Source organism: Myotis lucifugus, unplaced genomic scaffold (genome assembly GCF_000147115.1).
Source record: "Myotis lucifugus unplaced genomic scaffold, Myoluc2.0 scaffold_16, whole genome shotgun sequence".
NCBI lineage: Eukaryota > Metazoa > Chordata > Mammalia > Chiroptera > Vespertilionidae > Myotis > Myotis lucifugus.
The window spans coordinates 1,908,007-1,935,042 of record NW_005871064.1 but is presented as its reverse complement, the minus strand read 5'-3'; the positions used below and the strand labels follow the sequence as shown (position 1 = coordinate 1,935,042).

At 40.8% G+C, this 27,036-nt stretch overlaps 1 protein-coding gene across 6 annotated transcripts in view; it reads right to left on the bottom strand.

Moving 5' to 3' along the window:
- Positions 1-27,036, bottom strand: part of DYM (dymeclin) — a 248,720-nt gene that overhangs the window by 206,692 nt on the left and 14,992 nt on the right. For 4 of the 6 annotated variants that reach the window (XM_023750840.1, XM_023750842.1, XM_014452527.2 and 1 more), the window contains exon 2: positions 19,512-19,703. In XM_023750840.1, coding sequence (XP_023606608.1) covers positions 19,512-19,651 — 140 coding nt within the window. In that variant the 5' untranslated portion in view covers positions 19,652-19,703. Of the gene's footprint in view, positions 1-19,511; positions 19,704-27,036 lie in introns of those variants that run through there. The other 2 variants (XM_023750841.1, XM_023750844.1) reach the window with 2 other exon arrangements.

Below are 27,036 nucleotides of genomic sequence, written 5' to 3'. Positions count from 1 at the left end.
GAAAGGCTGAGAGTTATCTCGTGGCTCTAGAGCAGCCATGGGCAAACTACGGCCCGCGGGCCGGATCTGGCCCGTTTGAAATGAATAAAACTAAAAAAAAAAAAAAGACCGTACCCTTTTATGTAATGACTAGAGGCCCAGTGCACAAAAATTTGTGCACTCGGGGGGGAGGGGGGGTCCCTCAGCCCAGCCTGTGCCCTCTCGCAGTCTGGGACCCCTCAGGAGATAACAACCTGCTGACTTAGGCCTGCTCCTGGGTGGCAGAGGGCAGGCCCAATCCCTAGGTGCAGCCCCTGGTCGGGCTCAGAGCAGGGCTGATTGGGGAGTTGGCGCACCGCCCCCTGTCACACACAGAGCAGGGCAGATCAGGGAGTTGGGGCACCGCCCCCTGTCATGCACAGAGCAGGGCGGATTGGGAGGTTGCGATGCCACCCTCAGTACACGCTCAGGGTAGGGCCGATGGGGAGGTTATGGCTCTACCCTGTCACACACAGAGCAGGGCCTGTGGTGGGGGGGCGGGGTTGGGGCGCCGCACCCTGTCACACACAGAGCAGGGCCGATCAGGGGGTTGGGACGCCACACCCTGTCACACACAGAGCCGCAGGGGATCAGGGGGTTTGGGCGCTGCCCCCTGTCACGCTGATCCGGTGCCAGGAGGCCTAGCGGCTCCACTGATCCCGGTGCTGGGAGGCATATTACCCTTTCACTATATAGGATAGAGGCCTGGGGGCTGGCTGGTTTGCCCTGAAGGGTGTCCTGGATCAGGGTGGGGGTCCCCACTGGGGTGCCTGGCCAGCCTGGATGAGGGGATGATGGCTGTTTGCAGCTAGTCACACACCCTTCAGGGTGGGGGTCCCCACTGGGGTGCCTGGCCAGTCTGGGTGAGGGGCTGAGGGCTCCTTTCAGGCTGGTGGTTGTTGACTGAAGCTCCCAACCGCTCCTTTTTTTTCTCTTTTTTTTATTTTATTCTGGGCCAGCTTTAACTCTGGCTCTAGCTCTGAGGCTTCTGCTGGTTTGTTTGTGTTCTATAATCGAAACAATGTATAACTCCAGCTCTGAGATCCCGGAAAGCTTTCTGGGGTTTTGTTTAGCTTCTATATTTGTTAGAATGTTTCAAACTGCCAGCTCAGAGGCCGGCAAGTCAGGCGGGGAACGTTGGAGTCTGCAGTCCCTGGAGCAAGCAAGCCTCATGTTCGCTTCCAGCTGCCTGGCTGCCGGCCGCCATCTTGGCTGACAGTTAATTTGCATATACTCACTGATTAGCCAATGAAAAGGGTAGCGGTCGTACGCTAATTACCATGTTTCTCTTTTATTAGTGTAGATGTTTACTTTGAATTTATATTAGTTCACACAAACACTCCATCCATGCTTTTGTTCCGGCCCTCCAGTCCAGTTTAAGAACCCATTGTGGCCCTCGAATCAAAAAGTTTGCCCACCCCTGCTCTAGAGTCTACTCTAGACAGTGGTTCTCAACCTTCCTAATGCCGCGACCCTTTAATACAGTTCCTCATGTTGTGGTGACCCCCCCAATTTCATTGTTACAAATTGAACATAATTAAAACATAGTGATTAATCACAAAAGCAATATGTAATTATATATGTGCTTTCCGATGGTCTTAGGCGACCCCTGTGAAAGGGTCGTTTGGCCCCCTAAGCGGTCACGACCCACAGGTTGAGAACCACTGCTCTAGGAGCACTCCCTCTGGTGGTAAGCCAGATAGCACCTGCCATTCTGTGACCAGGTCATCAGGCTTGGGTTCCCTATACCTGGCCTGATCTGAAACAGCACCTCTGCCACCGCCTCCTCAATAATCACCACTTCGGGTCAGAAGCACCTGCAGTGCCCAGATTATAAGCTCCATGAGAACAGGAAAATGTCCCATTCACCCATGCATCCCCACCTTGCCTGGTGTAGTGGCTCAACCAGAAGACAAACACTTGGTAATTGCCTATCAAATAAGGGATTCACGGAGCTCTGTTTTCTGCAGTGTCCCTGCAGTTTCTGCACTCTGAAGCCTTACTTATTTCTGCAAAGGAAATCAGCCAGGCACACCCCTGCCAAAAGCAACACGCTGATTGTTATAATAGAATTCCTTTCCTCCCACCTCTCCATCCTCCAATTTTCTAAACTTCTTGGAACATTTTAAGAATAATCTTCTTTCTTATTTGCTTGATTTAGAGCTAAAATGAGGTGGCAAGCAACTGGGGTGGTTGGTCACTGCTGCTGCGTGTTATAGGCATCTATGCACAGCACTCCTTTAGTTAAACAAATGAGCTCAGATGTTCTGGCAGCAGGCAACTAACAAATCATCATTTGCAGTAAATAAAACTAAAATGGTATCGCAGAATATGCCAATGTTTCCAAGACAATTGGAAACCGAATGCTGTTTCTGAAGGTAGATTTGGGGCACTAGAAGCATAATACAAAAAAGGGGCGAAAAGGCAGCAAATATCCACACCAATACAGATTAAATAAATTAGCACCATACAGAGTACTTCAAACACTCTATCCATACACACACTCCACAACTGTGGGTCAATCTGAAAAAATGTCAATATGGGAGATGAGTGATAAATACTTAAAACTAGTAATCTCTCAACCAAACTTTTGCTAAGTGAACTATATCTAGATAGACAACCATACTGACCCAATGACCAGGTGTGGCTCTGAAGCAATCCTTTTCTGTGAGAGCATCAGGCTCCTGCTTCTCAGGGCTGGGCCACGATTATCATTCCAGCAGCAACATAAACAGAGGGAGTCTCAGAACAGGAGCCTCAGCTTTGCTGGTGACACCCAAATGAACAAGGAGACCTATGCCCAAGAGTCAGACAGACAGACACACACACACCAAGCAAATCTGAAACCAGTCTCGGGATTCTTCCATCATTTTAAGAACCTTCAATGGGCTTCCCTGAAGATAATTCAGCAAGGAAGCGGTTATTAAATTTTTTCACACCTATAGGGAAGTTCTTAAACATCACCACTGTCATCTCTGGGCTACGTTCTAAGTCTGTTCTTGTGACTTCATGAAGAAAATCTCCCTAGGAAGACATCTGTCATCAGTCTCAACCTCACACTGTGCATGCTTCCATGAGAGCTTTCATAACAGAATTCCCCAATAATACAGCTGAATTATTTCTAAGTTATATCTCAAGTAATCAATGTAATCTATGCCGCCTCTGCTGAGTACAGCAATTTACATCATGACAAAGTTAAGTAACTGGGAAGTAGGTAGCAGAGAAGACTGGCAAGGGAAAACAGAGCAAAAGAGTGAAGAACCTTAAAGTCGTGTTAAGGAGACTGAATTGTATCTTACATAAAACAGGAAGCCATTAAGCACAGAATCAAGAACATACACTAACAGAACTACTAAAGCAGCAGCAAGGTGCCCTGGGTATGGTTACTGTCTGACACTGGCTAAAACCAACTTGAGATTGTTAGGGGGGTGCGGGGGTGGGGGGCAATGTTAGTAATAACAATGCCTGTGTGGTGCATTGGATAAAGCCTAACCTTGTATTACAACCACTAAAATTAACCACCTCTGCCAAGTGCTGGGCCAGCTAACTTGGATAAACCACTAATGGTTACTAAAGCAGAACACAGTCAAGTACATAATCTTTAAAAATTCTAGCTAATCCAACTAAAGGTATATAGCAAATCGGAACACTAGGGAGAAATACTAGCAGGAAGAATATGGAAGGTCTGCATCTCTGGACTCACAGGCGGGTCACTTTCAATACTTAAACTCCAAGTGTTCTCCCTCTCAACTTAACCATGACCATCAATTAGCAAACTCAGGCACACTGGTGCGTGGATTCCCAATCATGTGGCCTATTATTAAAAACACTGTACGCCCCTGGTGTAATGGGAAGAGTACAGATTTTGAGGCCACATAATTTAAGTTCAGCTTTCTCATCTCCTATTGGCATGACCAACCATACTACTAATTTGAACCTGTTTCCTCATCTTTGAAAGGGGGGTAAGGATGCCAGATCTCACAGGACAGTTGTAAGGACTACTTGGCGATGTATGGAAAGTGCTCAGCACGTAGCTCAATAATTGTGAGTTACCTAACCCAACAGCAACAATACAGCAAAACCACAAGTACCAAAGTGTCAAATGTATATATTTATTTATCAATACTTCTTACACGTATTTTGCCAGTCTCTACTCCCCGCCCCCGCCATGCAACAGAAGGGAAGTATAAAACATAATTTTGGAGTACTTTTACACTTTGAAATAGTCTCAAACAGCTGTTAAAGAAAACTGTAGGTGATCTGCTTTGATTTTATTTACATTACTGTTTCACTATAGTCAAAATATAACCCTTGTGGATTACAAAGGAAATCACTATTCCTTATTCACCCAGCAAAACTATTAAGTAACTTTTAATAAGTGGCAGAACAGAAATTAAATCTAGGCCTTCTTTTATTTTTTAAAAGGAAATGGCTTTTATACTATTGCTAAAACCACCATGTAGTAACACTACACACCTATCAGAACTGTTAAAGTTTTTTTAAAAAGTGACATCAAATGCTGGCCAGGATGCAGAGAAACTGGGTCTCACATACATTACTGGTGGGAATGTAAACTGACAGTCCCTCTGGAAAACAGCTTGGCAGTTTTGTAAAAGACTAAACATATACTCACCATACAACCTAGAAACTGCACTCCTGAGCATTTATCTCAAAGAAATAAAAACTTATGTTCATACAAAAACCTGTACACAGATGTTCACTGCAGCTTTATTCATTATAGCTAAAAACTGGAAATAATCCAAATGTCCTTCAATGGGTCACTGTTTAGGAAAACTATGGTGCATATGCAACATAGAATACCACACAGCAATAAAAAGGAATGTACTGCCCTGCCCGGTTTGGCTCTGTGGATAGAGCATCGGCCTGTGGACTCAAGGTTCAATTCTGGTCAAGGGCACATGCCTGGGTTGCAGGCTCAGTCCAACGTGCAGGAGGCAGTCAATCAATGATTCCCTCTCATCATTGATGTTTCTATCTCTCTCTTCCTCTCCCTTCCTCTCTGAAATCAATAAAAATATATTTGTTTAAAAAAAAAAAAAAAAAAAGGGCCGAACCGGTTTTGCTCAGTGGATAGAGCGTCGGCCTGTGGACTCAAGGGTCCCAGGTTCGATTCCGGTCAAGGGCATGTACCTTGGTTGCGGGCACATCCCCACTGGGGGGTGTGCAGGAGGCAGCTGATCGATCTCTCTCATCGATGTTTCTAATTCTCTATCCCTCTCCCTTCTTCTCTGTAAAAAAATCAATAAAATATATTTTTTTAAAAAAAGGGAATGTACTGATGATACACAATCACCTGAATGCATCTCAAGGACACTACGCTGAATGATAAGAGCCAATTTCAAAATATGACATATTGTATTATTCCATTTATATAACTTTTTGAAATAACAAAATTATAGAGATGGAAAACTGACTAGCAGCTGCCTGCAGTTAGAGCTGGGAGGGAGAAAGAATGGGGATAGCTATAAAGGAAAAGTACAAGGAGCCTTGCTGGAAAACAAGTATCTTGATTGTGGTGGTGGTTAAACAAGTCTACACAAGTGGTAAAATTATACAGAGTAATATACACACACAAGTGAGTGCATATATAACTAATTGCTGAAATCACAATAACCTCTGTGGACTGTACCAATGTCAAGTTCCTGAAATGAACTGTAGCTATGCAAGATGCTATACTGGGGGAGATTGAGTGAAGGATGCAAGGGACCTCACTGTACATTTTTTGCAATCTCCTGTGACTATTATTATTTCAAAATAACAAATTTTAAAAACTGAAAAAAAAATTAAGGCTATACAACCTATATAAGAGTTACATAAATATACACATTTTAAAAATGCACACATGTATACAATTGTGTGGGAACAAGACTATGCTCTATGAGTGGTTTTATAACTGGCTTTAACCACTTAATATGCTATGGACCTTTTTCCATGTCTATAAACATGATTATTTTTAATGCCTGTATATTGTTCTAGCATGCAGATGTACCGTTTTTATTTATTTATTCAATCTCCTTACTTGTTAGCAATTTTCTGCTATCATAAACATTGCAATGAACATCTATACATATATATCTTTTTACATGTATTTCCAAAATTGCTAGATCAATGAACACTTCTGTTCTGATGAATATTGCAAATTACATACCAGAAAGAATTAACCAATTACATTTCCACCAAAGATGCATAACTTTGGCTTAAGAACCAACACATATTCCTAAATTTGCAAAATTCCAAACCAAGATCTTTGACACCAAATCTAGTGATCTTTATACTCAAATAAGTATGTATTGGCAGTAAGCAAGCATAAGAACCTGTATGACAAATACAGACATTTTTCCCTCTGAAATGGCCTACAGAGAGGAATTCATAAAGGATGTAACATCTAACTGGCAAATTATCCTGCCACTGTAAATGTAAAACAAAGTCTATTGAGTACTGCCTAAATTCTTGCACTGTACAAGCAGTCGTTTTTTGTATTATATAACGTAGGGGATGGGGTACATCAAGAACTACTGTACAGAGAATTTATGACTTATTTGGATTTAAATTCTGAACAAAATCCTCTGGCATGACAAACAAATCTGGCCTTAACTTCAAGAATGGTATAGCGAAGAGGATACAGCAATGTTCAGAGGCAGAAAGCTGATCGGGGGTGGGGTGAGGTGGGGGTGTGGGAGCAAATATTAAAAGTTGTGGTTATTATTTTTTCATTATAAAAACAGATGATTAGCTGAGTCAGTGTGGCTCAGTGGTTGAGTGTCAACCTATGAACCAGGAGGTCATGGTTCAATTCCCAGTCAGGGCACATGCCCAGGTTACAGGCTCAATCCCCAGTGGGGGTCATGCACAAGGCAGCCAATCAGGGATTCTTTCTCATCATTGATGTTTCTCTCTCTCCTTCTCCCTCCCTTTCTGAAATCAATAAAAATATTTTTAAAAATACAATACATGATTATATCAATCACTTATGTAGAAAATGTCTCCAAATGTCAGCCACAATTCACAAGGTGACAAGAGAGAAGAGAAATAACCCTGCCCTTGATGGTTAGATCTGCTGTCCACCACAACCTAGGGAAACCCTGCCATTAGTTTGTGAATGAAAAAAAAAAAGAAAAGAAAAAGACCACAGCTCAGTGTAATAGCATGCATTCCTTCATTCATCAACACAGTTCCACTGTTAGGTGGCAAACGATTTTCCAAAACTGACAAATAAAGAAGAAAGATCATTTGTTGGTATGGGAAAAGTTAATTTCATATGAAGCCTGTAGTTCAAGAATTCAAGTGTTCACAACCAAAATAAGTATATAAAATGGCTCATCTAATAAACTAAATACCTATTTCTGATAACTGTCACACATGAAAATATGTAAGAATTATTTACATATTTTAGTAGCTGGTATAACTGGTCAAACTATAGTTGACAAGTAAAATACCACGAATTAATGGAAGCAGCACACTTAGGCTGATAACTTATTAATGGCCTGTGTCCTACATCATGGAGCCAATACTATAGAGCAACAGAAGGAACTGCTTGAGGCCCCATAGCAGTTTCTACCATCTAACTTTCTTTTTTTCTTTTCAATTTTCTTTTCTTTACTACCAACCCATGTGTCTCACTCTTCATCTGTCCACATTTTGGATTTGAAAGTAACCGAAGAGGCACCAATGGACACTGCCAGGCCATTGTACTGACCCTCGGGGATTAAAGAAAGAAAAAAGAGGTTGAAGGTAGGGGAGGGTGGGGGTGAGGGGGAGAGATCAACCAAAGGACTTATATGCAAGCATATAGGCCTAACCAATGGACACAGACAACAAGGGGGGTGAGGGGGGGATGGGGGGTAATGTGGGGATAAGGACACATATGTAATAACTTAATCAATAAAAAATTTTTTTAAAAAGAGGTTGAATAATACATCATCTTAGAAAAGAAGCTTACCAATTAATTGTAGAACACTGCAACCTAAAAGAAGCCTTATTATCATATTCTCAAATACAGAAGTATTTGAGTTCCCATACATTATTTTTTTAAAATTGTTTACACTACAGAAAAATAATTTATTTTTAAAAACTAAAAGTTCCAACTAAGTATACACTTAGCAGAACTTCATTCATTTGAAACCCATTAATTTAGAATTTGGCATTTTTTGGCTAAAATTGAGTTGACACTGACTTTTGTGTTATAATTTAAGAAAAGTATTTCAACAAGGGAGGAGATTTATTTAACCTTCTACTAAAAAAAGTGTTAAAGACTTTAGCACATTAATTGTTGATATGTAAATAAATTTGCTGATTAGATATAACTTGCAATCTGCGTAGACATACATATTATTAAAAGTTCTCTCACCTTGATTATTTCATTTGACTTCTAAAAACCCTGAAGCTGGCTGAGAAAACAGGAGTATCCTCATTATCCAGGTGACAGAGAGACAGAGAAGCTAAATAACCTGTTCAAGGTCACAATATAAAAATAAACACATCTAACTTCTAGTTTAATACCCTTTCAATATGAACAGTATTAATTTAGCTACTTTTTTTAATTAAAAGAAACCCATGTAACATCAATCTAACACACTACCACTAATTGGAATTTCTATAGAGACCTAAAAGAAGTAGTGTCATACATCTATGTTATGATTAAAAACATGTAAAATTTATGTGAATGATGAAGAACTTGAAGAAAACAAAAAATTTAAGTCTAATAAGGAAAGCAGAAGACTTTCTTATAACTGCTATGAAATAATAAACTGTAGTTTGGTCAGGAAGCTAATTTTTTAATTACATATTCCCTAATTCACAGCTTTCAGTACTCTAAACTGGTTTTACTTTACTTGTAAACACACCAATCTCATATGTGAATCTCAATAATGAAGATAATAAACTCATAGTTCAAATCTATTAATGAAAAGCAAATGGGCAGAAAGCTGTTGGTGGGGAAATTATATATAGATTTCTGAACATAGATTTGCTGAACAATTCAAGTTATGAGGTTCATAAAATAAACATTGAAAATGCTTAAGTCCCTCTCACTGAAAATTTTGCCATAAAATGATTTCAAAATTGTTATTATATTAATAATGTCATTTTCAGCCCACAACATACATACTCTGACAAATTATATGTTTGTCAGTTTAAAACGCCATCTGAGCAAATCAACAAGTAACCATTCAGAAAAGTATGGAAGCATTCCTGAGACTTTTTCCCCCTTACCTTAGCAAAGAGAGAATTACAGAAATCATTCACAAAACTAACTAGAATCAGCCCATTCAGTGGTTAAACTGTGGGAATATTAATGTTTTAAAAGGGCCTATTCATAGGAAAAAGTCAAAGGATAAAAACTGCACATAAATTTATTATAGCAATTTTTAACATACTAAACAGAACCAAAAAGGTATTTATATTCATGTGATTCACAGGCAATCCTATATGCTGTCATTCAACTGCCAAAATGAAAGCAACTATAACTATTAAAGTGTCAAAGTTTCAGCAACTACCATGCAAGATAATATTGTATTTATTTTCTCAAGAAAGTAACAGAGAAAAAAAGACTTAAAAATTCAGATTCCAGCCAACACAGTGAGAAAAAGAAAGAAGGGTATACTTGGAACAAAACTTACTTGTCCCCTTATTTTAATGTTTTAAACATGCTAGTTATATCTTCCCCCACATAAACATTAGTTTAAGGGAAAGATCAGCTCTGGGCAAACTCAAGTATCTTCTAAAATGATTTTGCATAGAAAGGTATTAATGAAGGAACAGATTTTGACTCAAGATGTAAAAACTGAACTTCTTTTGGTCTCTCAATTGAGAAACTAAGATGCCAAAAAAAGTCTCAAATTATTTATTCCCTTAGTAAAATGGCCTAGTATACTCTTTTGATCCCTGTTCAAGTAAACCTATGATGAAGGAATTAGAAGTGGGTTTAGAAGAGAGTTTAGTAATTATCCCAGGCATCAAAAATTCTAAGAAAAAATTAATTTTACAATCACTTAATTGTTCTGTCAGTTAAAAACTTGTGACCTAATTCAATAAAAGTCTCTTTCCCTGTTTCTCAACTAAGGAAACAGATCAAGAAACCCAGAAGAAAAAAAAAAAAAAAACTCAGAAAAGATCAGTCAGACAGCTCCCCTTAACAGAGACAACACATACTACTCAAGGCAAGGTTAAAATAATGGAAAGATTATCCATCAGCTTTCATGTATTAATTATACATAATGTAATTATTACATTTACATTGTAAAGAAGTACCTGCTATTATGACCTATTGCTTTGAAAGTGCTTGAAAATGTGAATATAGCCCTGGCCGGTGTGGCTCAGTTGGCTGGGCATCATCCAGTGCACCAGGAGGCTGCTGGTTCAATTCCCAGTCAAGGGCACATACCTGGGTTGTAGGCTCCATCTCTGGTAGGGGGTGTGCAGGAGGCAGCCAATCAATGTTGTGCTCTCACATCAATGTGTGTCTCTCTCTCCCTCTCCCTTCCTCTCTCTCAAAAAAGCAGTAAACTATTCTCTTTTTTAAAGTGAATATATAAGGTGGTGATTCTTTTCTTAAAGATTATCATATAATTAACCATTAATTGAAGTTTGTTCTGTGATTATCCCCCCAAATGAGGATTGTAGAGCATCAAGGCCAACAGATCTGTCTCAGTACCACACAAACCTGGTTAAATCTGGTCCAGAACAGCTACTTGGTAGCTGTGTGACCGTGGATAACCTCCCTAGCTCTCAGTTTTCCCAGAATGATCACAGAATCTATCGCATAGATTGGGTATGAGAACGTAATTAGGAAATGCCCCTAAGGCAATGAGCCCAGCACCTGGCACACAGTAAGTGCTCAATAAGTAACTACTGCCCTGGCCAGTAGTTACTGTCCTGAACACTCAAGGGTTGCCGGTTCTATTCCTGGTAGAGGGCCAGCAGGAGGCAGCCAACTGATGTTTGCTCACCCATCAGTTTCTCTCTCCCTCCCCTTTCCTCTCTAAAATAAATTTTAAAAATCTTTTAAAAATAATATAAATAAATAACTGCTAAGTTAAGATAGATGTTTACATTAGCCAAGCCTCTTAGCGGAATGTGCATATTGTTTATAATGTAAGGGGGAATCCTAAAAGAAAAATCAGAGTGGTCACTGAACCCTAACAATGCTGAAGAGAAATGAAAGACATTTAAAAGAATTTTTTAAGAAAGTACAACAAACTGAAGTTTAAAAAATATAGTGATGTGGTGTATTCATACGATGGCTATTATTCAGCCTAAAAAGGAAGGAAATTCTGTTATGTGCTACAACCGGGATATAACTTGAAAATATTATGCTAAGTGAAATTAGCCAAACACAAAACGTCAAATATTATGTGATTCCACTTACATCAGTTACCAAGAATAGGCAAATTCATAGAAAGAAAGAATAGAGGTTGTTACCAAAGGGGTTAGGGCCGTGGTCGTCAAACCGCGGCTCGGGAGCCACATGCGGCTCTTTGGCCCCTTGAATGTGGCTCTTCCACAAAATACAGGCGCGCACGTACAGTGGGATTGAAACTTCATGGCCCATGCGCAGAAGTCGGTTTTCAGCCTGGGCGAGTCTATTTTGAAGAAGTGGCGTTAGAAGAAGTGGGGGGGTGTCGGTCGGTCGGGCGACAGGAGATATGGTGCAGGCGGGCCGCAGGATACGCAGCGTGGCTGGGGGGGGCGGGGGGGAGGCGCTCGCGATTCATGCACGAGTTGAGTGAGCAAGTCAGTCAGCAGTCTCATTGTGCAGTGGTTAGTGCTAGTCGCGTCCGCAAATCGCGCGCAGGTGACAAAAGATAGACGAAACAAGTATACAAGACGAGTGTGGATGGGAGAGTTGGAAGGGGTTGACCTCAGCGAATGTACTTCAATCAGACTGAGGATGTTTTTAGCAAAGGCCAGCTTAGGAGTACCCTAATTAAGTTATTAACAATGTACCTATATAGTTTAAGTTTAAAAAATTTGGCTCTCAAAAGAAATTTCAATCACTGTACTGTCAATATTTGGCTCTGTTGACTAATGAGTTTGCCGACCACTGGGTTAGGGGAACAGGAAATGGAGAGTTATTATTTAATGGGTACAGGGTTTCTGTTCTTTCTTTCTGATGAAAAGTTCTGGAAATGTACAGTGGTGATGACTAAACAACATTGGGAATGTACTTAATACCTCTGAATCATACACTTAAAAATGGTAAATTTTAAGTTATGTTAATTTTACCACAATAAAACACACTATGTGAGTAAAATCCACATTGTAGGAGAGTTAGTAAATTACAGCAGCCTAGGCTCAATGCTCAAACACTGCCATTAAGACATGCTTGTCTCTTTAATACCATGCAACATAAGAAACCTTTAACATGGCCAAAGGACCCGAGGTAATGTGTTTCCTTGCTTGCTGTTCTGCCACCCTGGACTTCTGCCATTCTTCCAACATGCAGAACTTGCTCCTGCTTCAGGTCCTTCATACCTGCTGCTCCTTCTACCTGGACGCTCTTTCCCAGGATCGCGTGCCTCACTCCCCAATTTCACTACCTATCTCTGCTGAAATGCTGCTTCCCCAGAGACCCTCTATCTGAAGAAATCTCCCGCTTTCTGTTTGTTCCCATTCCGTCCCACTCCATGACCTTGGTCTGCTTTTGTTATTGCATCTGACACTTTATGTATTGACTTTATGTATTTATTTCTTTACTTGTTTATTACCCACACCTCCACTAAAATATAAACTTGACGAGGGCAGGGACCTCATTCCTCATATTCACTGCAAGGTTTCCAGCCCTTAAAAATGGTACCTGGCGGGAGATATCTGTAATACTATCAACAATAAAAAAATATATTTTAAAAAAGTGGTACCTGGCAAATGGGAGGCATTTTTTGGTAAATAAATGTAAATATATCACATATAAATCAATGCTTTTAAAGTTACATGGCAGTATAATCTCATGTTTGTGGGAGGGAAAGACATATAAAATGTACATGTCCATCTACAGGTATGGGAATTTTAAAAAGTATGCAAGAATAAATAAGAAAATATTAACAGTAGTTATCTCTATGTGATGAGAATACATGACTATTTTCCCTTTTGTTTCTGTATTTTCTAACTTTAATGAAAGAGTTGTGTGATTTTTTTCAAAGACTAATTTACCAACAAAGCTACTAATAATTCATTGAACTTATATAATTAGGGCTTTGTACAAAGACTTGGCTACAAGAAGTTCATCAGAGTTTTTTATCTATAATAATAAAAGCATAATATGCTAATTAGACCGGACAACCTTCCAGAAGAAGCCGGGGCTTCGAGGGAAGCCCGGGTTCTGGGTGCCAGAGGGAAGCCGGTACCGGCAGCTGGGGGAAGGAAGGCCTACTCTTGCACGAATTTCATGCACCAGGCCTCTAGTATAATCATGAAAAATAAGAAACAATCAACATGTTCAACATTAGTTCAATAGTTATGTATATCCATAAGAGAAAACATTCTACAACTTAAAATGATGTTGTAGGAAAACACAATAATTATGTACATCCATAAGACAGGACATTCTACAACCATTTAAACTATGTTGTAGGAAAACACTGTAGGAGGAAAATGTGAATTAGAGAAACATATAGAATATGATGCAAGCACTTTGAGAGAACTGAAAGGATATACCCAACATGTTGACAACGGTTACTTCTCACTGCTATTATTTTTATCTTCTTACCCTCCTTGTGCTTTCCTGACTTTAAAGTACTGAAAATGAGCATGCATTGCTCTGGTACTCAGGACTGGGAACAAATATAAACGCTGCCTTCTTGCCTTATTTGAGCACCATCTAGTGCTCAGTATATATAACACAACTTTCATAATACAGTAAGGTTTCTAAAGAGTAGCCTTTATAAAAAGGCGTTGTGGAAGCACAAAGACAAGTATTACTAGAATCAGTGTCTGGCCTAATTTTTAAAACAACTGAACAATTAATGCGAAAGAGTCATAGGATTTTTAATCACTAGGATAAGGCAGTCATCAGAAAATTGGTGAAATTTCTGCTGCTATTTTCATCCCTCAAATATTTTAGACTAACTCTCAAGACAGAGCCTTTGATCTTGTTTAAATTAATGGCTATTTATTCCTGAAAGAAGAGGAAAGTCAGGCACTATACATGCCTTATGGTATTTTATCCTCCCCACAAGTCTACATGGTGGGCATTATGATTTCCATTTTACAGAAGCATTTAAAGGCTCAGTAAGATGAAGCAGCTTGCCTAAGCTCAAAAAGCTAATGAATAAATGGGGAGACTGAGATACAAGACACAGTTGGTCTGGCTCCAAAATCTATGCTCCCCCTGCCATGCTTCCTGCCTCTGTTCTCCATACTTTACCCCAAATCACTGTACCTTTTGGCAAAATGATTCTCATTCTAAATAAGCTCTCTAAATAAGCTCAGCGCTGCTCTCAAATCTAGAACTCTTAAGCTCATTAAGTATTAACAACAAGTAGCGTTGACAAGGACGTGGAGAAAAGGGAACCCTCATGCACTGTTGGTGAGAATGCAGACTGGTGCAGCCACTGTGGAAAGTAGCATGGAGTTACTTCAAAAAATAAAAAATGAAACTGCATTATGGCCTAGCAATTCCACTTCTGGGACTGTATACAAAGAAACCAGAAATGCTAATTCAAAAGAATATATGCACTCCCATGTTCATTGCAGTGTTATTTACAATAGCCAAGATTGGGGAGCAGCCTAAGTGCCCATCAGTAGATGAGTGGATAAAAAAGCTGTGGTACATTTACACAATGGAATACTATTCAGCTGTAAAAAAGATCTTACCTTTTGCAACCGCATGGATAGACCTGGAGAGTATTATGTATGCTCAATGAAATAAGTCAATCAGAGAAAAGCAAGTACCCTATAATTTCACTTATATGTGGAATCTAACGAACAAAATAAACTAACAAAGTAGAGACAGACTCATGGATACAGAGAACAGTCTGACAGCTGTCAGAGGGTAGGGGGTTGAGGGTTGAGTGAGAAGGGTGAAGGGATTAAGCAAAGAAAAAAAAAAAGAAAGACTCATGGACACAGTATAGTGATTGATTGCCAGAAGGAAGGCGGGGTGGGGGCAGGTGGAAGAGAATAAAGTGGGGATAAATGGTGATAGAAGAAGACTTGACTTGGGGTGGTAAACACTCAATACAATATACATACAGATGATGTATTACAGAATTGTATACCTGAAACCTGTAAAATTTTATTAACCAATGTCACCCCAATAAATCAATTTAAAAAATATTAATGCTTACATCAAATATCAATCTAAAACAAAACTTTTAAAATATATTTTTCTATATAAAGTTCTGTTAACTAGATACATCAGTTTCACAAGGATGTAGGACTTCTGTTTCCTGCTTAGGCACAGAAATTCAGCCCTTCATCACATGGTGGTTACATAACTGCTACTGTCTCACATTTGGTTTTCCTGACCTACTTTCTCTTCCTTCCTATCTATCATTCACCTTACCTAAAACAATACTTTCCCCAAATCCATTCAACAAAAACCTACCAGGGATCAGAATTCTAATCCTCCGCTTTCTAACAGGTGTGCCAAAAATGGGCAACAAATTTTGATGTTCCCATTTAGCCCTCTGTGGTCAGAATCGCCACACCCTTCAGAGCCTCCAGGCCACTAGAACAGCCTCATCAGTTTACCCTGAAACATCATGAAATGCAGGGTTAACAAAAGTAGGCTTACAGTTGTGTTATGCAAAACACAGTTTATTCCTGTATAATTATTTATTAACTAGAGGCCTGGTGCACAGATTTGTGCACCAGTGGGGTCCCTCAGCGTGGCCTGCGGCGATCAGGCCAAAACCGGCAGTCCAACACCGCCTGCTACTCCTGCCTGCCACTCCCACTCATCCCAGCCCCACTGCGCCTGCCGCAGGCTCGCACCCAGTCAGTCCCATTCAGGAGAGGCTCGCCTCTCTGCAGCAACGCTCACCAGCCATGAGCCCTGCGTCTGGAGCCCGTGGGTCAGCTGAGCAGTGCTCCCGCTGTGGGAGCACACTAACCACCAGGGGGCAGCTCTTGCATTGAGCGTCTGCCCCCTGGTGGTCAGTGCGCAACATAGTGACTGGTCGACCGGTTGTTTGGTTGCTTAGGCTTTTATATAGACTAGAGGCCCTGTGCACGAAATTCGTGCACAGGTGCGGTCCCTAGGCCTGGCAGGCGATTGGAGTGCGGTGACTCCACTGCCGCCCACAGCCAGCGCCACGTCACCGAAGCCCGCCATGTTTTGCACCGCCCCCTGGTGGTCAGTGCACATCATAGCAAGCAGTCGAACTCCTGGTTGAGGGAACAATTTGCATATTGGGCTTTTATTATATGGGATTATTGTATTATAACTGTAAACCTATTTCTGCCCACCCCCATATGTTGGGAAGTGCTTTCATTACTCCCTAAAATATGTTCCCAGCCTATTACATTTGTTTCTCATGTCCTTCTAACATAAACTGGAAAAATTAATGGAAGTCTTTTGGTCATACTTTATTCACAGCACAAGAATCACTTCTACTCGTATGTATAAGGTTATTCACTGATGTACTATATGTAATAACAAAACACTAGAAGCAATTCAAATGGTAAAAGTATATTGCTACATTAATTTTGGTATATTCAGCCATGACATGCGATGCCCCATCAAAATAATGAGGAAGCTAATATAGAGAAGGCTCTCCAAGACACAGTCATTGAAAAAAAGCACAAAGTACAGAAGTGTGTGTTATTATTAGTCTAAAATGAGGGGGATGTATGTGCATATTTGTTTGTATATGCATGTGCTATGGTCTGAATGTTTATGTCCCCTGAAAATTCATATATTGAAATCCTAACCCCCAAAGGTGCAAGTATATGGTATTAGTAGGTGGGCCTTTGAGGGTGATTGGGTCATGAAGGTGGAATCCTCATGAATGGGATTAGTGCCTTTTATTATTAGAAAGGCCCCAGAAAGCTTGTTGGCTCCCTCCACTGTGAGGACAGAGAGAATGTGCAAGCTGTGAACCAGAAGAAGGCCATCGCCCAACCATGCTGGTGCTGAGAGCTCAGACTTCCTACTCCAGAACCCTGAGCAATAAATTCTTGCTATAAGCTACCTAGTCGGTGGTATTTTGTTAAAGTAGCTCTCATGGACTAAAACAACATGAAACATCCCTTAAAACAGTGGTTCTCAATCCTGGCTGCACATTAGAATCACCTGGGAATTTTTTTAAAAATCCTGATTTCTGGGCCTCATCCTCCAGAAATTGTTTCTTTGTTATGGGGTGGGGCCACAACATTAGTAACAAAGAAACAGAATTTCCGGAGGATGAGGCCCAGAAATCAGGATTTTAAAAAGATTCCCAGGTGATTCTAATGTGCAGCCAAGGTTGGGAACCACTGCCTTAAAGGACATCTAAGAAAAGTGATAACATCTGTTGCCTCTGGGGTAGAGAACTAAGCACGTGGGAGGACAGAAGAAGGAGACTCCCAGTTTTACAACCTTTGAATCTTTGAATTTTGATCCAGAAGAATGGATTACTTTTCATACAAAAATAAATAAAATTATAATTTATTAAATTCCATCTGCAGACACTATGGCTCTTCCATCTCTTCCTATCGTCTGCCAATGCTAGGGCAGGCTCCAGTCCACAGGACAGGCCCCTGTGACCAGCACTTTCCTTCAGGCTGGCTGGTATCCCACTGGTCCACACCCACACACAGAACTGTGTCACACCTCAATGCCTTTGTCCATGCTCTTTTAAAAAATGTCAGGATTCTGCCCTAGCCGGTTTGGCTCAGTAGACAGAGTGTCAACCAGTGATCTGAAGGGTCACAGACTGGATTCCAGTCCAGGGCGCGTACCTCAGTTAGCGGCTCCATCCCTGGCCCTGGTCAGGGTGCGTGTGGGAAGCAGCCAATAGATGTCTCTCTCCCACTTCAATGTTTCTCTCTCTTTCTCCCCTTTCACCCTCCTCCTTCCTCCCTTCCACTCTTTCTAAAAATCAATGGAAAAATATCCTTGGGTAAGGATTAACAAAAATAAAATAAAATTATAAAAAATAAAATTAAATAAATAAATAAAATATAAAATAAAATAAAATAAAAATATCAGGATTCTCCTTCTTGCTTGCTCTGCTTCTAAATCATCCACCTTCTTTGGGGCTCTGTTCACATTGCAAGCCCTCCAAAATATTTTCCAGAATCCTGAAATCCTGCCTATCCCACACAGTCTCCATGTACCCTCTGATTTTTTACTTGCATATCTAGAATATGGCTGGAATTTGTATATCTGATTTTGTAACTGAATTATTTAAAAAAAAAAAAACTGTTTAGTCAGGAAGTAATAATTTCTGCTGAAGGATGGAGTGATTACCACAATATTATACAACTAGAATATCAAAAAAAGTGAAAATCTGATCATGCCCTTTCTGATGAAAATCTTTCCATGGTTTCTACTGATATTAGGACAAAATCAAAACTCATTAATATTTTTCACCAGAACCCTCAAATCCTCCAAACCTCCTCCCTCACCACTCCTCTTAAGTTTCGCACACTTGACATGTCATTCCTTACCCCTGGGCTTTCCTTATGCTGTTCCCTACCTGGACCAGTCCTCTCCTATTCCCAAGCCCCCTTTCCTCTGGCTCAGGAATCAGTTTAAACGTGAAATATTGGTTTTCACCTATCAAACTGACAAAGGTCAAAAAGTCTAAAAATGCATTAAATTGACAAAGGTGTGCGGAAATATACCTTCTCACACATTGCTGGCGGTAGTATAAATTGTTACAACTTCCATGGAGCACAGTTTGGCAATATCTACCAAGATAACAACTGCATATGCAGTCTGACCCAGCATTTTTACTTTCTAAACTAGAGATATATTTGTATGCATGAGAAATAATGTATGTAGCATTATTTGTTACAGCGAAAGACTGGAAACAATCTACGTAAATGTCCACCAAGAGAAAACTGATTATATTCTATAAATATTCTGCAGACATTTAAAAGAAAAAGGCAGTTGCATATATACTTAGATATATTTTAATTAACTGGGAAGAAAAAGCCAGAGATAGCAAGCAAAAAAAGAAAAAGCAAGATTTGTGTAGTATGCTACCACTTGTGTTTAAACAATTTTGCAAAACTATATGAGATATATGCTTAAATAACTTTGTACTATCTTTAGAAGGATTAAAAAAAAAACTGCTACCAGGAATCATCTCTGGGGAAGGGAGGTGGTTGTTGGTTGAGTGGAAGAAAAGAAAGAAAAACTTACTTCCTACTTTTCTACCTTTTGGATTTTCTACTGGTACATGTATGATAGACAGGCAGATAATGGATGGATGGATGGATGGATAAATGGACGAAGAGACATTAAAAAAAAATTTTTTTTAACTGAGCATACCACACAAATGTATGTGGCCCTCTATACAAATTTTAATCTCCAAGTGATCTCTTACCTGCTGGTTGGTGCAGGGAAAGAAAATGAGAGAAGCTGATTCCAGAACGGGTCATTCTCAGAGACAGATTCTGTGCCTGATAACTTTTTTAAGTACTCATTTTTAGGAAGATCACCAATTCTGCTGCTGTTTGATCCCATCTTCTAATCTGGTAGACAACTTGTCCTTAAACCTTCATTTCCACAAGACAACCTAGAAAAAAATGGAAAGAAATTTCAAACTTATTCAAAATAATCCTCAAACTTTTCCTTCCCCTTGACCTAAATGTAAAAAAACTGTAAACATACTAAAGGAAATCAGAACCTTTCTTTATTTTTAAATACATGAGACATCAGATACAAAGTTACAAGGAGAAAAATGGAGCTAACATCTGTCTTAACCAACACAAACACAGAAGTCAGAATCTATACTTGTAGATCTTAGAATGGGCGTACCTCACGCCCCTAGGCAGCAACAACAGGGTACTATCTGCTGAGCAGAGTGAAGGCAGTGCCCGAGGCAGCTGAAATGCCCAAGGAACAAGCGAAGACTAGCCACTGAAGTACCCCTGTCAGAAAGTTCACCTGCTCCCCACCCTCGCAGAAAGCAAAGCAGAAAACTGAGGTCCAATGGCATCTCTTCTGCCAAGGATCATACCAAGCATTCCACACACACATACACACACACACACACACACACACACACACACACACACACACACACACGACCTGGACCCAATTTACTGTATTTGGAACTCCCAAGACTCTTAGTTATGAAAACCAGAATAAAATGGAACTCGAAAAACCCTGTATCCAGCCCTGACCAGTTTGGCTCAGTGGCTAGAGTGTCGACCTGTGGACTGAAGGGTCCCAGGTTCGATTCTGGTTAAGGGCATGTACCTTGGTTGCGGGCACATCCCCAGTAGGGGGTGTGCAGGAGGCAGCTGATGGATGTTTCTCTCTCATGGATGTTTCTAACTCTCTATCCCTCTCCCTTCCTCTCTGTAAAAAATCAATAAAATATATTAAAAAAAAAAAGAAAAGAAAAAGGAAAACCCTGTATCCAATCAGCTCGCCTCCTAAGAGTCCTATTGCTTTTCCCTCTTGCTGTGCCTCCAGACTTCCTAGGCTCTCAGCTCTTCTTTCTCTCCATTTGTCAGTAACTGAGCCTTTCTTCTCCTGGTTTCACTAGTGGCTTCCATGTTACTCTCAAACCTCTCCTAGTCCCAACCTCTGACCAGAATGCCAGTTCTACCTAGATCCCTAAGATACTGAAGATTTTTTTAAACTCAAGGATAACATATTTTAATTATGTGTGTAACATATAAGCAGTAATTTTGTGGATAACTATGCCCCTCACATAAGTCTATACTAAAAACAAGAAGCATGCTATGGCTTATGCCATTAGAAGTAACCCTTTCAAAGGACCTGTTTTTCTAAATTTGTATTTATTGATTTTAGAGAGAGAGGAAGGAAGAGAAGGGAGTAGAGAGAGATGAGAGAAACATCAACTTGTTGTTCCACTTATCTACGTACCCAGTGGTTAATTCTTGCATGTGCCCTGACCAGGGATCGAACCACAACATGAGTGTATACGCTCTAACCAACTGAGCGACCCAGCCAGGGATTCAAAAGACCCTATTTTAATGCAATGTAGTCAAGAACATGTGTGTGCAAAACTGATTCCATCCTCCCTCTCAAAACCAGTTTGCCCTCTCAACTTCCACTACTCCCCTGAAGTTCCCATTATGTAAAAACTACCCTGGAATGTGATTTTTCTGTAGTATATATGACATATCTCCTGAGGTAGATTATCCTATATAATAAAAGGGTAATATGCAAACTGACCCTAACAGCAGAAAGACTGGGAATGACTGGTCACTATGACACACACTGACCACCAGGGGGCAGACGCTCAATGCAGGAGCTGCCCCCTGGTGGTCAGTGCGCTCCCACAGTGGGAGCTCTGCTCAGCCACAAGCCAGGCTGATGGCTGCCAGCACAGCGGTGGTGGTGGGAGCCTCTCCCACCTCCTCAGCAGCCCTAAGGATGTCCGACTGCAGCTTAGGTCTGCTCCCCGCTGGCAAGTGGACATCCCCCGAGGGCTCCCGGGCTGCCAGAGTGATGTCGGACTGCCAGCTTAGGCCCAATTCCCCAGGGAGCGGGCCTAAACCAGCAGGTGGTCATCCCCCAAAGGGTCCCAGACTGCGAGAGGGCACAGGCCAGGCTGAGGGACCACCCCCTCCCCCAGTGCACAAATTTTTGTGCACCGGGCCTCTAGTTCCTAAATAATAATTTAAAGTAAAAAAAAATATTATTGTTATTAAATAAGTGGATTGTACTCTCTTTACCTTCTCTCCTTCAGGAAGGATCTGAATGTGCTCTGGCTTGTGTTTTAACCTCTATGTGAGTGACCCCAGAACTAATATTTTATCCTGACTTCTCAGTCAAAATCCAAGCATAAATCTTTACTTAATGGCCATTTAAATTTGATGTCTTAATATCATCATAAATTTTAAAACAGATTTTAACATTGCCCCCCAAAATAAGCAACCCCTCCAAGCCTTTTTGCCTCAAATTCTCACTCACATAACCAACCATTCATTCCATAAATACCTATTACACACATCCTATAAATGTCAGGTGTTATACTGGAAACTGAACATGTAAAAATGATTAAGACCAAGTTCCTTGCCATTCATGAACCCAAAGCCTATTTAACACATATGGTATGTATCACAATGGAGTTATTTATACACAAAAAGCTATGAAAACACACAGGAGCATCTAAGACAGAGGGAACAGTATGTGCAATGGTACTTTTACTCGGCCAGATCTATGTCAGAAACTAGGCTAAGTGCTGTATAATTACTGCTTCATTTCGTCCCTATGAACAACTCTAAGAGGTGGTCATAATGTTCTCATTTTACAGATGAGGAAGCTAAGGTACAGAAAGGTTAAGTAACTTCCCCAAGGCCCCAGAGGTCATAAGTGGCAGAGCCAGGATTTGAACCCAGGTCATCTCATTCCAGAATCCCTGGTCTTTACCACACTATAGGGCAGTGATGGCGAACCTATGACACGTGTGTCAGAGGTGACACTCGAACTCATTTTTTTGGTTGATTTTTCTTTGTTAAATGGCATTTAAATATATAAAATAAATATCAAAAATATAAGTCTTTGTTTTACTATGGTTGCAAATATCAAAAAATTTCTATATGTGACACAGCACCAGAGTTAAGTTAGGGTTTTTCAAAATGCTGACACGCCGAGCTCAAAAGGTTCGCCATCACTGCTATAGGGTGACTCTCCAATGACATCAACAAGTCTTGTGGGTTCTTCCACAGCATCCACAGTGCTACATAGCGTCTTTTAAATCCATCTCTTCCTTTATATTCCCACTGCCTCCATGCTAGACCAGGCTTCTATAATCTCACATGACTTAGTGCAACAATATCCAGGTGTCTTTACTTCCAATCTTTCCACTTCGACTCACTGTTCGCACTCCACTACTGCATTAATCCTTAAAAGAAACAGGAAATTCAGTCCAGCATTGCAATGAAGAAAGGTTCTAGTGTGAGCTAGATTCTGTTAAGTCTGTATAAGAATCAGTCTGAATCTCCATTTACAACTTATAAAACCTCACTGCATTATGGGAAAAACAACAATACTTACTACTCATAAGATATTATAGGCTGAAGCAAGATGATCCATACAATGCACTCAGCCCTGGCCAGTGTGGCTAAGTCAGCGGTTCTCAACGGGTGGGTCGCTACCCCTTTGGGGGTCGAACGGCCCTTTCACAGGGGTCGCCTAAGGCCATCGGAAAACACATATATAATTACATATTGTTTTTGTGATTAATCACTAGGCTTTAATTATGTTCAATTTGTAACATTGAAATTGGGGGTCACCACAACATGAGGAACTGTATTAAAGGGTCACGGCATTAGGAAGGTTGAGAACCACTGGGCTAAGTGGTTAGTGTGTCAGCTCATGCACCGAAGGGTCTTGGGTTCAATTCCCGGTCAGGGCACAATGGGTTGCGCCAATGTGAATACAGAAGGCAACCAATCAATGCTTCTCTCTCAGACAGATGTTTCTCTCTCTCTCTCTCTCTTCCTTCCTCTAAGCATGTCCTCGGGTAAGGATTAAAAAACAACAACCTAGCACAGTGTATGATCAGCCAAATAAAAGGTCAAATACAATTTATTTTTAATATTAGTAAAATAACCACTTTCATCATTTCACTCAACAGCTCAAAAACATTCAATGATTCTTCAATTGTCTGACATTCAAGACCCTCCAGTCTGAAAGATCACTTTCCAACTACCGTCCAAACCAGTGGCTCTCAAACTTAAATGTACATGAAAAACACATGAGAAGCATGTGGCTAAAAATACAAATGCCTGGGCCTCAAAAAATTCAGAATATCAGGGTAGGACCCAGGCATCTGGATTTTCTAAAAAGCATTCACAGCCCAGCCACGGTGGCTCAGTGGTTGAATGTCAACCTATGAACCATGAGGTCACAGTTCAATTCCCAGTTAGGGCACATGCCAGGGGTGCAGGCTAGATCCCCAGTGTGGGGTGTGCAGGAGGCAGCCAATCAATGATTCTCTCTCATTATTGATGTTTCTATCTCTCTCGCCATCTACCTTCCTCTCTCTGAAATCAATAAAAATATTTTTTTAAAAAAAGAAATGACACTTGAAATTAAAAATAAGATAAAAAATTCAATAGAAAGGAGGCCAAGGAAACTCCCATAATAAATTTTAAAAAGAAGACAAACAGATGGAATACAGGAGACTGAAAATTAGAAGACCTATTTAGAAGTTCTAAAAAGATAGCACAAACAAAACAGAGGGATGTTCCTGCCAAGTCAGGAACTGTGCAGGGCCTGAGAGTTACCTTACCTTGTGTGCTAATAACAAAGGCAACGAAGACGAGAAGCCTCTGGGACACAGACAAAAACAACTCATCAGGCACAGCAACAGCGGTAGCCAGAGTAACACCCTGCATTAGTTTCCTGGGGCCCAATCCCCACAGGTCTTTCAAAGCATTTGGTAAAAGTTAGTAATATGTTCATGGCAAAATAAGCAAATGGTGGGGGCAGGTGGGCAGGGAAACAAGGTAAATTACTCAGCTCAGCAGTGAGCAATATTTATGTAGTCAAAATAATGTAAACACTAACTTAACCAAGAATTTGTATATATCTATACTAGATGCCCGGTGCACGAATTCATGCACAGGTCAGGTCCCTTTGGGGCTGATCCGCCCGTCGCTCCCAGTCCCGATTGGGGCTGATCAGGGCCAGCCGGTCAGGGGGAGGGACTGCGGGAGGTTGGCTGTGGGAGTGCACTCACCACCAGGCAGCAGCTCCCGCATTGAGCACCTGCCCCCTGGTGGTCAGTGCACATCATAGCGACTGGTCGACTGGTTGTTCGGTCGACCAGTCATAATGGTTGCTTAGGCTTTTATATACAGTGGGGCCTTGACTTACAATTTTAATTCGTTCCAAGACCGAGCTCATTAAGGAGCTCATTAACTCAAATTACTCTATCAACTCAATGCAAAAAATCGGCCGAGAGACAGCTGGTATCTCAAAAAACTCGTTAGTCGGGACACTCGTAAGTCAAGGCTCACTGTATATAATTATCTGTACTGGAAAGCCCAGAAGTAGGGGAAGGAGGAGATCATGCATGCATTTACCATAACAAGGAGTCAATGGGTATTATCTAAAATTGATAGATCACAAAATAGACATTTAGACAATTATAAACACAGTTAAAAGCAGTTGCCTCTGAGGCCCGGACAAAGAAAGAAGGATACTGCTGGGTTTTTATAATATACCTTCTAGTATTACCTCAATATGCAAGTATTACTTTAAGTAGAAAAGTTAACTTTTAAATAAGTTAGGGAGAATGAGCTTTACTATTTCACAATCATTGATTCATATAAACAACTCAATGTGCAAACACTAAAAGAACAGTGCAGTGTTGCAAAACAAACTAGCACTACTGAAGAGATATCATGTTATGGTAATGTAAGTACCAGGAGTCTGCTGATACTTCCTGAGTGCCCTCTATGTGGGCAGCACAATGCTAAATGGCAACGTTAAAACTGGGAGTGGAGTTTATTTATAGTTGAGGAAGAGAAACAGATAATCGGACATGAAATGATAATATGGCAACCATTCAAGACTTAGTGAAAGCTTCCCAGGAGTCATGCCATAAAAGCTGAGACCTGAAGGGAAAGAAGGGTTGTCTTGGTTGGGGGGTTCAGAAAATTTTCAAAGTGAAGAGAATAGCACGTGTCAAGGCCTAGGGGTAAGACAGAAACAGACAGGGCCCATTCAAGGAATTTAAAGAAGTTCAACATGGCTGGAGTGGGAGAGAATCAAAGTGGAAGCAAACAAGGCCAGAAAGCAAGCTGCTGCTTCATGCGTTATGGCAGCAGTTCTCAACCTGTGGTCGCAACCCCTTTGGCGGTCGAACGACCCTTTCACAGGGGTCGCCTCAGACCATCCTGCATATCAGATATTTACATTATGATTCATAACAGTAGCAACATTACAGTTATGAAGTAGCAACGAAATTAATTTTATGGTTGGGTCACAACATGAGGAACTGTATTTAAAGGGCCAGAAGGTTGAGAACCACTGCGTTATGGGGAGACTTACTCAAGGACATGCCTTCTATTTTGCCCATTGTAACTCTAAAATTGTATACATCCCTGAGTCTTCTAGATCAGTGAAGTCTTCCCCTATACACTAATGATTTCAAAATATCCATGACCAGTCCAGAACTGTCTTGCGGGTGACATACCATTTATCTGTCTGCCTGCCATACATTATCCTCTGGGTGACAATGTGCCCAATACTGAACTGTGTATCCTCCCCTATCCATCTCCAATTTCTCTTTTTCACTCTACCCATTCAGATATCCAAGTCCCGAAACCTGAGAGAGGAGAAGGAAAAACTAGTATTTGGAGTGTACTAGTATTATGTTGCCAGATACATAAGAAATATTTTCATTTAATTCTAACAAGCATCTAAAGTAAATATTAGCTCCATTTTACAGTTGAGAATGCTAAAGCTCAAAAAGATTGAGTAACACACCAAGGCACATATATAACACAACTAGGATTCAAACCTAGAAATCTGGGAAGTGTGTAGGTTAGTCTGGAGTTCACAGAGAAACTAATTATGAAGTATGGCAGAAACACCAATCGCCTACCTCAATCTCCAGACCTTCCTCTCTTATAGTAACAACTCCTATTTTTGGCTGAGCACATTCCTGTCCAGCTAAGATACATTTCCCAACCTCTCTTGCAGCCAGAAAGATCACATGACTAAGTATTGGTTATCACTGAATTACACAGAACTTCCCTTAAGAGTGTCCAGCCACTTCTCTGTCCCTTCCTCCATCCTGCTGCTTGGATACTAGCAAGACCACCAACAGCCATCCTGGACCCAGAAATCAAGAGCCACACCCCAGGGATGACAGAATAAGAAACTGGAAAGAGCCCAGCCAGTGTAGCCCATTG